Source organism: Trachurus japonicus, chromosome 15, assembly GCF_045865225.1.
Source record: "Trachurus japonicus isolate A0001 chromosome 15, Traja_1.0".
Taxonomy (NCBI): domain Eukaryota; kingdom Metazoa; phylum Chordata; class Actinopteri; order Carangiformes; family Carangidae; genus Trachurus; species Trachurus japonicus.
In genome coordinates, this window is record NC_140921.1 from 10,567,170 (window position 1) to 10,580,919 (window position 13,750).

Consider the following 13,750-nt stretch of genomic DNA (forward strand, 5'->3'; position numbering starts at 1 on the left):
AAGGGAATAAAAAGTCTCTGTGGCTGCTCTGCCTTTGTGTTTGTTTGAGAGCGAGACAGAGCATCAGAGCTTTTGTAGCACCTGTTTATTTATGTGAGTGTGCGTACAGCTCGTATCACACAAACTTGTAGAGCCAGGTTTTCTTCAGTTTCGTCCAGCAGTTACCTTTGATACATGCATTCATATTCACATGATTTAATATAACAACCTCAGGGGGCTCTGGTTGCTTTGAACTCTAGACAAGCGATCTAAGATAACAAAGTGCACAAAGCTCACTAATTATTGATTGTCTTTAAGTTGTGTCTTTTGGAACAGCTTACAAGGAGAAATATTCAGTCAGCGTCAGTGTTTTCTCTAAGTTCTCAGCTGCCCTTTAGTATTAGCAAACCACAACGTCTCTGCGTCTTGTCAGTCGGCAGGATATGGTTTATGGTAGGGAAGTCAGATGTATACAGAACTTTCAGAAACTGCCAGAAGAGTAAAAAACTGTACGAATATGAACATACAGTATTCGTAGTGAAATCAGGCTCTCGTCTGTTTGGTTGCTGTGGTCATTTCTGAAAGAAAGTCTCCATGTGCAACATACAGTGTACTGTACACCTTGCTCTCCTAAATGGCTGCGAAAAAAGAGCATATTCTGAAAGAGAACAAACCCTTTATTCAAGCTTCACCCTTGCTCCTCTGTCTGTAAACATTTGTCTCTTACAATAAGTTGGATTGCATTCAGACAGGAGAGACTTTCAGAAATTTACTTCCATTGCTGCCTGTCTGCACTGATACACTCCCACCTGCCTTTGCACTCCAACATCTCCCGCCATCAGCACCCTCGTGGAGTTATGTCGGTGTTGCCAGCAGCGTGATGCATTAGTTGGAACGCAATCTCTTTGCTGTATCAGCGTCTTCAATATTGGAGGATGTGAGAAATATTAAGTCTGGGTTTCATAACGATGTGCATGAGTCATAAGCGGAGATCGGTAAGAGGTCAGAGCCTTTCATAGTGGTAGTGTTAGCTCAGACTGAAAATATACGGGATCAACCACGACACCGCTCGTGCACACGATCGCTCACCCGGTCAGCCTGTCGAGCGCTGCTTCTCTACTTCTTCATGATGATGCCAGGGAGACGCATGCACAGTAGATATTATAAACTATACACAACAATTGCAGAGTGCAGTAAACATGAGGGCTTTGTGTCTGTTTTGTTGTGTTTTTGATCTCACCTACATGAGCAAACACTGTGTACATCTCTCCTCTGTGGTTTTTATCATATCATTGTGACTGTGCATCTTTTATAACATCAAATAAACGCAACTGGGCCAAAACTAAAAGGAAAGTCTCTGCTCTGATGCTGTGAACCACCCACTGTCTGAAACACTTCAACACTCTGCTTATCTGGTTGTTGTACTTTTCGGTTCTTTCAGTGATTCAGATGTGCACTTTTAATGTTACCAATCATATCTCAAATGTCTCTGTGCTGCAGTTTTGCAGCATTTCTTTGCCCTGAACCCACGATGACTATAAATGATCAAAATGCTGTTATTGAGAAAGTGTACAGAAAGAATTACCAAGCCGAAGTTACAGCGCACTCAACTCAAATGTTTTAATATAAGTTTCCTGTGCCACCGTGTTTTTCTTGTCTGTTTCAGAGAGCTCTCCCAGCCCCTCTAACGCGGAAGTGGACATGCAGGCGGAGGCAGTCGTTGGACAAGAGCTCCGACGCATTGGAGATGATTTTAATAGGCTCCTGCTAAGGGTCAGTCATCACAGACAGTGTGTGTGTTTGTGTGTGTGTGGTGATGGTGGGGGGTAGATTAGAGAGAAACCACCAGCAACCACGGTTGTGGAGCAGCTGCATTTAAGCAGCTGATTGAACGACAGGACTCTGTGGTTTCTCTAACAGATGTAAATGACTTTTATCAAATCCAAGCTCATTTAGTTATTATTGGAATAAGGTTTTATACATCTTTTTTTTTATTGGTGAGTCAATATTTATCAAACCGCTGGAGAAATATAAACAAAGCAGCTGTTTAACTGTACGAATGCAAAGCAGGCCGTTGCTAAAAAGAGCAATATGCTCAGCAGGACATGAGATGAAAGCGAGGAGGGAGGGCGGCAGAACTAAACTGTCTCTTAATAAGTGCCGGAGGTGATCTGAGGGAGCCTGTGACCAGCTGGTTATTTCCATTATGCTTGGGGTGAGAAAAGCAAAATGACTTTTGATCAGAAAATAACTAAGCAGACGGCCTGAAGCTGCAGAAAAATGAAGATGCCACAGTAACCACTGCAGTTAAAATACCCCAAAACAAAAAAACAAGAAAACAGCCATATGATACAAGGAAAAAAAAAAAAAAAAACCCAGACAGCGAAGGCGCAGAAGATGGATTTGTTGAGCACAGAGGGGGAAAAACAGTTTCATTCTCCTCGACGAAAGCCCTAAGCCAGTTTCCAGCAGCGGGATAGAAACAAAAACAAAACTTTGTGGTACAAATTGGGTGTTTAAATGTGGTGAGACCCAGTGAAGCTCATTGACTGCTTACATTATAAAAGTGGAGCTTATTTGCTTAGCCTCAGTAGCAGCAGTCAAGCTGATTGCTTCCTGGCTAGCTGACTGAGGTACTGATGTAAATGCATGGACGTGTTTGTGAACGCTGGCTCGTTATTGACTGATGAATTATGTGGTGTTATTGGATTAATTAGCCAGGAAATGCAAATCATTTCCACTTTTACTGCTCACAGCAATTAAAAAAACAGAAGCACAGTGAAGATATTTTGAAGTGGAGTTGAGTTTTTGGCCGTTAGTAGCACTATGATGGAATTTTTTTTTTATTTACAACCATGCCCCCACCCTTTTTTTCTTGTTTATGCGATATAATACGAGTTCCTGCCACTAGTTTCACTCTGGTCCCCGTATTGATTGACTGGCGGTGAAGAAGTGAGGGAATGCACCAGCAGTTTTGAGAAAGTGAGCACATCGGGGTTTGCAAATGAGGAGGGAAATGCATTTACCACATTTGTCAGATACACGCCATGCGTTTCGGTGTGAAACACTTAATGTAACATAACTTAGAGGCATTTCTGCTTCATTTTTTTTTCTTCTTGTCACGCTGCTTCATTTTGAAACAGTGGTTTGACTCTTCCTCAGCTTGAGCGCTCTTTAAAGCAAAGGCAGCTTTAAGAGAGTATGTGACGTGAATGTTTTGAAGGACGGCGGCGTTACCCGGCTCTGATTATGACATGAACTGACAGTTACAGTAGTCTGACTGAAGGCTCACTGAGGAGATAATCCCGTTATCCCAGGGAGGGAAAAAAAAAAAAATCCTCTGAGCGCTTCAGTCAAGTCTGTGTGTGTTGTAAAGTTGCGTAGCTGCAATAAGAGTTCATTTCCTCTTGGCTTCTGTTTCCTTGGCAACATTTCTGCATGTTGCATCATTACAGTTTTATTTACTCCAATCAAAGAGCTGACTGGAGCTTTGGGAAGCCAGAGGGGGAAGAGAGGAAGAAAAAAAAAATCAGCGCTCGGCTGAGTTCACTTAAATCTCATCAGAGAAATGGATTAAAAAATAAAAGTCAAGGAATGGCATGACAAGACTGCTGCATCCAATTGATGAGCTTAGAAATGCTTCCTCTGTGTCAAAAGCTTAATAGCTGCAGAGCTACAGCTCTCCAACTAAACAGAGTGATAAGTCTGAAACAAGCTTCTGTGATTGCGTTTAACCTTTGAGCTGCTAATGAGCATGAAACAGGAAGACAGTTAAAACCCTTCCTGTCCTTTGGAGTCTACACTAATCAGTCGCTGCATTAATCTGTCAAAACTCTCCTTGACCAGTTCACCATATTATACACCAACAGTAGTGTGGAGATGCCTGGATACGTGAATATTACTTCTTTTTTTTTTTATCAAAGAAAACAGACTTCAACAAAAATCCAACAAAACAGTCTGTGGTATAATAGAAAAAAGACAAGATGAGTGTTGTGTATTTAGTTCACCCAAAAATAGGTCACTAGTGTTTATCATTGTGAAATTACCATTTGCCACTGAAGAGAAGCAGATTTTACTGTCAAAATTAAACCTGAGCCTATACATACATAGTCCATCCACACATGAACATTGGACACAGCAGATCACCTGCCAACAGATGACAGATGAGTGTTGTTATTTCAAGAAAAAAATGGTTCTTCCACAACCACACGTCATTCATAATCCGCTAAACTAATTATTATGTCAAAGTCAAATTAACCTCATAAGATCTGCAGTAAAGCAATTTTTTTTCTTCCCAGGATACAGTAGCAAAGTGAAGGCGTAACCTCTCCACTCTGCATCTGCATAGTTAACTTGATATCAGTAACCCAACCAATCACCACTCCTCATGCTCAAACCAAACCAAGCCAACAAGTAAGAGCCAATCAGAGACAGAGTAGGAGTCATCATACTGAACAGTTAATTACCAAATAATGGTTGGGTATACACAATGCTGCTTACAAAATTGTTTTGCTATACACCTTTGTATATCGGAGTTGATTGACTGATAGCAGTATCACTCATGGCACCAGGGTTACCCTAACCCAACCCTAACCATTGTTGATTGGCGCCATGTGTATGGAAAATCCCAGGAGAAGGGTTACAAAACCTCTGAGGAGCCATGGGAGGAAAACCCAGTTTGGCCTCTGAGTTGCAAAGAAGAAGCGAAGGAGGCTGGAGAAATACGTGAGAATGTGATGAGTCGAGTCAGTGACTCAACACCTCGTCACACTGACTGAAGACAGAAAGAGAAAGAGAAGTTGTGCGTGTGTCTTGCCCTTGGTGAACTTGGGCACAGAATAGTCCAGAAAGTGTGAAAGAGCACGTGTGCGTGTTCACGCTGCAGAACAATGAGAAGGCAGAGAAAAGAGGAACAGCGAGGCTTGTTCCCTGTTCTTTAGCCAGGTGTTGGTGTTCCCGTGGACAAGGCGCTCATGCATGGTCACAAATGATTTCATAACTACAGCAACATGAGATGTTTTTCAGGTTTTTTCAGATCTGAATCATCACATACTTTGTCGTCAGTATAAAATGACAGAAGATTGTTTTTGTCACTGAGACAAAGCAAGAACATTTAGTTCAGCGTGGTTTGTTGTGTTAAGACTGAACAATCATAATTAATCCACTTCAACCGTGACTGCACAAAACAAACACACGACTATAGAAATGGGGGCAGACTCTTGGTCACCACCTCATTGATCTGTGTTCATTTCCTGGCTGAACACAGCTGTGTTGGCTGGTGGGAAGCCAGTGAGGGATTATATCCTGAGATCCTTGGAGGGTAGCGTAAATCTCCACTCATTCACTTTCTCACTAGTGAGTAAAAAGCATCTAGTGTAGCTATGGTTGTATCCCTAGCTAACAATGGCCAACAACCACACAACAGGAAGAAGAAATATTGATTTTTAAGTAATAAAATGTGTTCAAAACAAAACAAAAACAAAAGATGGATAAAACATAAAGCATGTTATCATCACATTTTATCCTAAGATCTACTCCATAGAATCTCAATATGATCTAGTACATCTAAATTTATCTGCCAACTTTATCAAAGTGTCAAATCCCAGAGGAGTTCCCGAGTGAAAGGAAATTTCAACAAGTTCTCAGCAACTTTTCCTCACTGTAGTCAAACAGGCGCAGCAGGAAAGGTTAATCATCGTGAATCATCCCTGGCCCTCGGGTGAATATGGGGGTGACTCGCCTGTGTGGTTGCCCTGAAACACCTCAGCTGGAACCTGGAGCAGTGATTACCACATTTCTAATCTCAAAATGGAAGAGCTGTGTGCCAACAGGCCCTTCCAAAGCAAATATCATACCAGATGTGAGCAGCTCAACTAGGGAGTTTATTTTTCTTTCTCTTACCTTATTTGAAACACATTTTCAACGTGATTCACGAGAAGATAAGATGAATTTGGAGAGAAAAACTCTCTTCTTTTTTTTTTTTATTGTCTGAAATTTTGTGCTGGCATTTATCCTCTACATTTTAGCACCACTGTGACACTGACATATTGGGTTATTGGATGGATTGGACATAATAATGGCGCACAGAAGTTGAATCCCATTGACGTTGGTGCTCATTGATCTTTTCATGTAGCACCACCACTGGCACTTGTGGCTTTGAGTGATGTGTGGATTTCAGTAAAGTGTGGTTCAGACATGTATGATCCCTAAAGGAGGAATTGTACCAACAGTGGTCACCCCTTAACTTTCGGTCTAGCGCCACCATCAGTCAAATGTTTAATCATCTAATGCTTTGGTTTTTGACTAAATACCTGCAAAACCAATTACATTCCTTAGAATTAAAAGTGTTTTGACACATGAAACCGATAAACATGAATCTGCTGATATTGTAAAGTGAGAGTTGTTAAATATCACGGGTTTATTTATCATCAGGATTGGGTTGAAACTCTTTGCCACTGTTGACAATAGAGCAGCGTCATTGTCTGAAGGCGTCGGCCAAGAGGCAGAGCCGCATCACCCCGGGCTGTGAAGTGACTCACGTTATCTGAGATATGATTCACGCTCAAGCACGCAGGTGCTTCCTCTGGGCTCAGTTCAGTTTATCGCCTGAGAAAAATTGGCAAAGTGATTTCTAAAAATACTTTTACACAGAAACTGTGTTGATGTGAGTAATTGTCACGAACATATGTACAGAGGTGTGTAATCACCGATGTAATGATGAGTTATTATTTGTTTTGTTTCAATCTCTCTCTGACTCTGTCCTCATTTAATCCAACCTGTCCCTCTCCCCTTCTCTCTCCCTCTCTCTCGCTGTTAAACATTTACACAAGATGTGCGTGATTGTGTCCATGTTTGTTTTCAAACATCTGTAAACGTGCTCTGTGTGTGTGTCTGTGTGTGTGTGAGACAGTCTAGTGTCCGTGACAGTGTAGATTCATTATGGCTTAGCCCTGTGGTTACAGAACTCTCAGAGAGCAAAGCACAAGGTCTAATTATCCTGCCAAAACACACACACACACACACACACACACACACACACACACACACACTCGAATATGCTCAAACAAAGTCCAACACACACTCAGTCATCTTTCAGTAGGAGGTAAAATCCTTTGTCCTGAAGACAGAAATAACACGGAGGAACACTGTGGACCAGTCGGTTGTCACTGGCTTGTGCTGCTGCTCGTGCGTCACAGACAAAGAGCCGGAGAAACTTCACTTCACTAAACTCCATGATGCAAAAAGCTCCTTGTTTTGCATTTTGTCACAATCTCACCTTAAAAACATTTTGCAGAAAAGGACAGAAAAGTGACAACAAATGGCAACAGAAGCCGTGACGCGCTGGAGGTCATCAGTTAGATTCAAAACCACAACATCTGTGTGTGGGTTTCCATATTAAGAGTAAATGTGCAGACAGATGTTTACGCATGCAGAGATGGCTTGTTTTTGTGTTTCAAGTTTAAACAGTTTAGGAGGGTTTTGCACTGTGGGTGCTAAGAAGCAGACAACTGGTCAGCGTGAGAAGCATAGAGAAGGAATCAGTTTACAGTGTGTGTGTGTGTGTGTGTGTGTGTGTGTGTGTGTACTAGTGCTTGTAAGTGTGGCCTTGTTTAGAGAGCTATTTTTGAGAGGCAGCATAGTAAGTTGTGGTGACCAAACAAAATCACATGAGCTTTTTGGAACGGGCTGACTCAATGTTTCCACTGTGAAAAGAAAGAGACAAGAAGAAGAGAAAGAAACCAACATGAGAAATTTGAGTCCTCTGCATCAAAGAGTCAGTAGCAGTTTCCAAACCCAAATAGAAACATGTCACCTTTGTATCTGACCGTTTGTCTCATTTTGTGTGTGGATTTTCCAGCTTTTCCTGAGCAGACATTCACTGAGCTAAACAGCATGCGTGAAAACAAAAATGTCGACATTTAGTTCACTGAAATCTTTCAAGGTGCGTTCGAGAGCTGGTGGGAATTTAACTTTGAACCCATCTTAAAAAGAAAAACTGCCAAGTTTACACTCCAATGTTTATTCATAATTTGTTCTCTAGTTGTATGCAAATCTTGGATGTAAGAGCCTCCTGTTGACTCATCGCCCTAGAGTACTCACATTAGACTGTCAGTTGCATTAAAGTAAATAAAGTTTTTTTTTTATTATTTGGATAAGTGGAACAATACCTAATCTGAATTTCAGGATAAAACGTACAATCAGCAGTTTGTTTTAAATAGATTAGATGAGTTGTTTCCTGTGTGACTGTTGTTCTGTCATTAAGACACTGACTCTCTCTGTCTGGTTCATTGATTGGACTTCACTTGGCCGCCTGCCCACTTTTTTTTTTTTCACTTGTGTTGTAGATGTTTTTTGTCTTTTTTTCTGCCCTTTCTCCCCTTGCATCACACCAGCAGTTTGAGGTGTATGTATGAGCATGTACTGTGCACGATTGGTGCCTTTAAGTGTGTGTGAATCCAAGATGAAGCCCGTAGAGTAGCAGTGACAGTAGGAAAATGACTTGTGGGCAGCAGGTTTTTCTATTCTCAGATGATGGGAGAGGTTGTTTGAGGTAAAGAGTTCAAATGAGGAAACTATTAGAGGATCCACCAGTGTGAATCTGCGTGTGCATGTGTGTGTATTTCCTTTTCTGTAATCCTTAGGTTTAAGAGTGAAAATCAAGAGTGTTTGGTGAAACTGGGTTTGGCTTCATGTCAGACTCTCAGCCTGCAGTTTGTCAGCTGAGGAGTACATCTGCTTCTGATTGCAGTGAAATCATACCTCTGAGCCTAACTGTGAAATACGACCAATCACCCAAATAACAGACCAGCCGTATTGTCTGCATGGTGTTTTTGTACGTAGGCAGTTATTTGTATCCCCAGAACACATGACTTACTGTAACACTTTTGACATTACTGTTTGAGCTCGAATTAAACAAGATACAACTTGTAAATTTATGAGTTTTGCAGATGCTGGTATCTCTGCTTTTTTTTTTTTTTCTTACCTGTGGGCTTAGTGAGTCTGGTGCATTTCCTCTGCAGTGTTTATCTTAAGAAATGCTAATGGCCTTGAGGATATAGCGCCATACTTTCAGCATAAACGTCATAGTGATACCAATCTTCTCATCTAACACGGTTAAAGCTTATTTTAGTAAAGGTGTGAATGTCGGACAGCAGTCGGACTGCTCCTGATCTGACCCGGAGTTGCTGTGATACAATACACACAGATGCTGGTCAGTCGTAAACACATCAGTCATGCTAAACCACAAACGTCAAGTCTCAGCTCCTCCCAGGTACACCACATCCTCCTGTGAGGCTGTCATTGAACTTTTCTCCTGCACTTTCATTAGTGGCAGAGGTAAAATACAACAAGTGGCAACCAAGGGGTGGCATTTTGCATTTTGTGTCAGAACATCTCACTAATTTAAAGTCATATGTATAATAGTCCTATTTATATGGAAATTGCTCTCAAGTGTTCCCCATAGATGGAGTTTTAAATCCATGTTTGAAGGAAAAAAAACAATCTGTCTCTTGTCTGTTTTCATATTCCCGTATCTCGGCATTGTTCATTGTCAACAAATCGAACATGCGGTGGTGAAACAAGTTTTCTTTGTGTCTCGAGACTCCTAGATTTGCAGCTCGCTCTCTACCCTCACCCTTCACACTTAGACAGTCTTGACAGTCGGATCATTACAGCGGTTCATGAGGTGAGGAAAGAGCTCAGGAACTGTGCCAGCTCAAAAACCACAAACCCTGTGTGTCTGCCTCCCAACGCTGCTTTGAGGAGAGACGAGTCTCTAATGTGCAGAAATGATAAACACTACTGTACGCAAATGAACATTACCAACAATAATGTCAATGTTTTCACAAAAAGAAAGTATAATTACATATCCAATGGCCAGAAATGGTGTAACCTGAGAAAATAAATCACTCAAATTGCAACCCTTTAGTGCTTAAACTGCTTTTTTTGTGTTGGAAATCCACAGTGACTTTCTATTCATAATCAGAGATGAAACTCATGTGTGATGTCAAACAACAAACTGGAGCTCATGTGCAAGCAAATAAAAGCGGAGAGAGAGACTGAATTAATGAGTGTTCACCACTTTTACACCCACATGAAACTTGATTCATGATAATGGCAGAGGTTCAGGTTGTGGAAATGAAACCAGATCCCAAGAAATTGATGTCAGGAGATTTTGATCTTCACTGTCAAACTCAAAAAACCCTGCAATGGCATCCAGGGAAATCAAGGCTTGGTTTCAACTCTCTGCAGCACATACAGCTACAGTACTTCCTTCACTGGGGTCTCCTCAGATGTTGATAGAAAGTGCGTGAGATGGTTGTTATTGAGGAAAAATATGAGTCCACTTTTGTTCTTATTCAATCGATTTGATGGCGGATTTAATTCATACCAAACCGTAGATACATCAAGTCTTTGAGCTTTTCCTCTGTTTTGATTGAAGTATCTTTTGGAGTATTGGTATTAAATGAACTATGTTTCCATATTCTAGGGAGTCAGTGTGTGAGTTTCACTGCATGGCAACAGTGTGAGTCTTGGGAAGTGCCATGGTGTTATTTTGAGGTTTTGTCCATAATTTCCTATCCTGCATATCTCCAAGTGTTTGAGTCTTTGTGTGTGTGCACTGGAGACCCAAGATGTCCTTTAGATGCATTGCATCACTGCTGTGGATGTGAGAAATCCTTCTGCCTGTGCTGCAGTGGATTACTTTCTGTTTGAGTCCATCCATCTCTCTCAGGCTTTTCAAAACATCTCTGTGAGGGAATCAGAGTCTTGAGTCTTGAATCCGTATTCTGCCATTTCTTTGTTAGTTTGACTTTGGCGATAATCACATACGGAACCAGAAACGGGTCATGACTCATCGCAGGGTTAACTAGTCTTCCTCTCACCTTTTTCCTCCTCTGGCATTAGAGGTTTCTGTGGTTTTTGGCTCGGATTTCGAATCAAACCACACAGCTTTGATACTCCTCTCTCTCTCTTTCTCTCATCCGTAAAGATCCTGTTTTTCAGAGTACAGTCTCGCCCCGGGGCAAAAAAAAAAGACTGATTCTGTGCCTGTCGATGTCTGGATGGTATTGTACAGTGACAGTCCATCCGGTTGGATCGTATTTGAAAGGCTTCATGCCAAAACAGGACATCTATCTTTCAGTGGAAAAACTGATCCTATGCTTGTAAATGTTTTAGTTATTCTTGTAAACTCTCCAGTCAGGGTATTAGGTTTCCTTTTTAAACTTTTATTTATTAGCACAAACAGCAGCTGAGGATGGATTTTATTTTTATTTTTAAAGCATTGAAACAACTCCAAGATTTCTCAGCTGAGAGCTACTCAGCCCTCTGCTCTCGGCCAGTTGGGGCTATTTTTGTACTTTTACTACAAGTTCATTAATTTAACAAGGAGAGCTCTCAATGAAACCCGTGTTTTGCTCCCAAAATTGGTTTGAAATGGAGCTAATATTGTAGAACGGGAAACATATCAAGTAACTTGGCCTCAAAATATCAGCAAACTCTTTTTATGTGAGGGTAACTTTCCCCTCTGACTATAACAGGTGTTACCAGACACTTTTTTTTAATTCACTGTGGAGATCTCCACCCACCTCTCCACTTTTCCTCAGCAACAGGAACCTCGCTCTTTCTTTAGAGTGTTTACTTCGGGGGGGCTGGGCTTCCCGGTGTGCACCCACCCAGGGGAAACGTCCTTTCTCTTCTGTCAATGGGGCAGAGGCTGCTGGTGCTGCAGCGATGGACCCAGGCCAAGGCACAGGGCCGTCGACTGCAGGGGACTTAGAGCGGAAAAGAAAAGCAAACACCTGTTTGAGGCGAGCGCCGTGCCAAATGACTGTGGATTGGTGTTGTGAATAGCAGGAGACAGGAAAAACAGCTGAGCCACACAATGTCAGTGGACTAATAGAGTCCAGACCAGACTCTTTATTTTAAACCTGCAGGTGTTATCAGTGTGAACTGCGTATGTGAGGATAATAAAAAGCTGACAGATGTCGTACAGTAACTAACTTTACCCACCCACCTCCCCACGTATCAGCAGCCTCACTGCTCAACTGTTACTGTGTCAAACCACTTCCTGGTTGAGAGAAGGATGTTTCATTTAGTTTTGTGTGACCGTGCTGTTTGTTTCTCTCCTTTCTTCTCACTAACACTGTACCATCCCGTCTCCTTTCTCTCTCTCTCTCTCTCTTTCTTGCAGAGGGTGGTAGTCAGACCTCATCATGTTGTGATCCACCCGAACCAGCTGCCGCACATCCACCAGGAGCCCGCCGTGCTGTTGTGTGTGGGCCTCCTGCTCCTCGTGATCGGACGGCTAATCCTGCATGGCAGTACAACCAGCCCGGACCACTCTCAGGTTTAGCCTTTGGAAAACCCAGCAGACGTAGCAATTTTTATTTTTTCCTTTTCAATAATGTATCTGTTTTGTTGGATGTATCGCATCTTGAATCTTCATTTTGTTTTGGGGGACCTACTTTTTATTCTTCGTTTTTTTTCTCATTTGCAAAGAGGAACTCGACTTTGGACAAAATTTGGATGGAGATAATTTGTTGGCTCCTTTTATGAACTCTAAAATGCCTTTTTTTTTCGCACCTTTGTTGTTGCTTCATGGTCTCTGAGCCTTTGCAATGCTACCAAAGAGCCTGGATTTTGCACTCCTTTCTGGCACAGAGGCGATCATGTCACCTAAATCTGCCCCTCTGCAAAATGACACCTGTGGAAATTCAAATGTGCCTCGTTGTACAGTTTACGTTTTACTTCTTTTTTTAGATTCTTATAAGGCTTTTTTATTGTACAGAGCTTCTGCGTTTCCTGGGCGATCAACTCCGTAGACCCAGGGTTGTTAAATTGTGTGGGTCTGATTTAACAAAATTTTCCCCAATCTTTTCACTCTGACCGGGAAAAATGACAATCTTGCACTCCTGTCACATGAGGATCCAGTATGCAACAACAGACCTTTGTGGGAACCAACTGGGCCAAAGCTTGTGTGTTTCCATCCAGCATTTCCTTTTGCCCCACAATCCTCAAAAACAATTTGTTTCAAGTTCAACCATGCAACCATGAAATACACGCCTTCCGGGATTCAGCTGCACATCAGCGTTTTCAGCCACAGAGATAGATCGTGTCCTGATAAAAAATGTTTAGAGACTGACAGATAAATATTTCAGGAAGAAGGATGGGATTCATGCCGTTGACAAATTCCAGCATTCGGTTTGTGAAATATAGAAGTATTCTGACGGACAATCATCATCACCAGCTCAACTGATGGAACAAAGTCTTGTGAAAAGCAGATTTCTGCGCGCAAAAGCAAATATTTGGGACAGTACATGTGTGATTCCTGTGGTGGCGCTCCGGACTGATCATCATCACATGCAATATTCCAATTATCTGACTTTCTCCCAATAATGAATTCAATTCAAATGCAGCTGTTTTTCTCTGCATTGATCATTAAGTGTCTATTTTGTTCTATTTTTCAAGTGTCAGTGTCATTGTGTCATATTTCAGTGCCCTGCATTAAGTGTCAGCTGCAGCAGCTCCACACACATGTAATCAGGTCCATTAAAGGTACGCCAACTAGATAAACGTGTATGTTTTATGAACATGTACAGTACGTGACAGACATTTCTACTGTTTAATCCATAGTCCAATTAATCCAAATAGAAATGGTTACCAAATAGACAGAGTAACCAGTTCATGTTGAAACTCAACCTGCTCAGACAGATTTGGCCCTCTTAATTAAAACGATTATCAATTGATACTAGTACATTGATCCTGT

The 13,750-nt window shown here is 41.7% G+C and overlaps 1 protein-coding gene across 2 annotated transcripts in view; it reads left to right on the forward strand.

Annotated features, from left to right (window-relative positions):
* bcl2l11 (BCL2 like 11) overlaps window positions 1-13,437 on the forward strand; it is a 32,273-nt gene extending 18,836 nt beyond the window's left edge. Inside the window, exons 3-4 of one of the 2 annotated variants that reach the window (XM_085799509.1) lie at window positions 1,646-1,752; window positions 12,176-13,437. In XM_085799509.1, coding sequence (XP_085655635.1) covers window positions 1,646-1,752; window positions 12,176-12,337 — 269 coding nt within the window. In that variant the 3' untranslated portion in view covers window positions 12,338-13,437. The remainder of the gene's footprint in view (window positions 1-1,645; window positions 1,753-12,175) is intronic. The other variant, XM_085799508.1, reaches the window with a different exon arrangement.
* The last annotated feature ends 313 nt before the right edge of the window (window positions 13,438-13,750 follow it).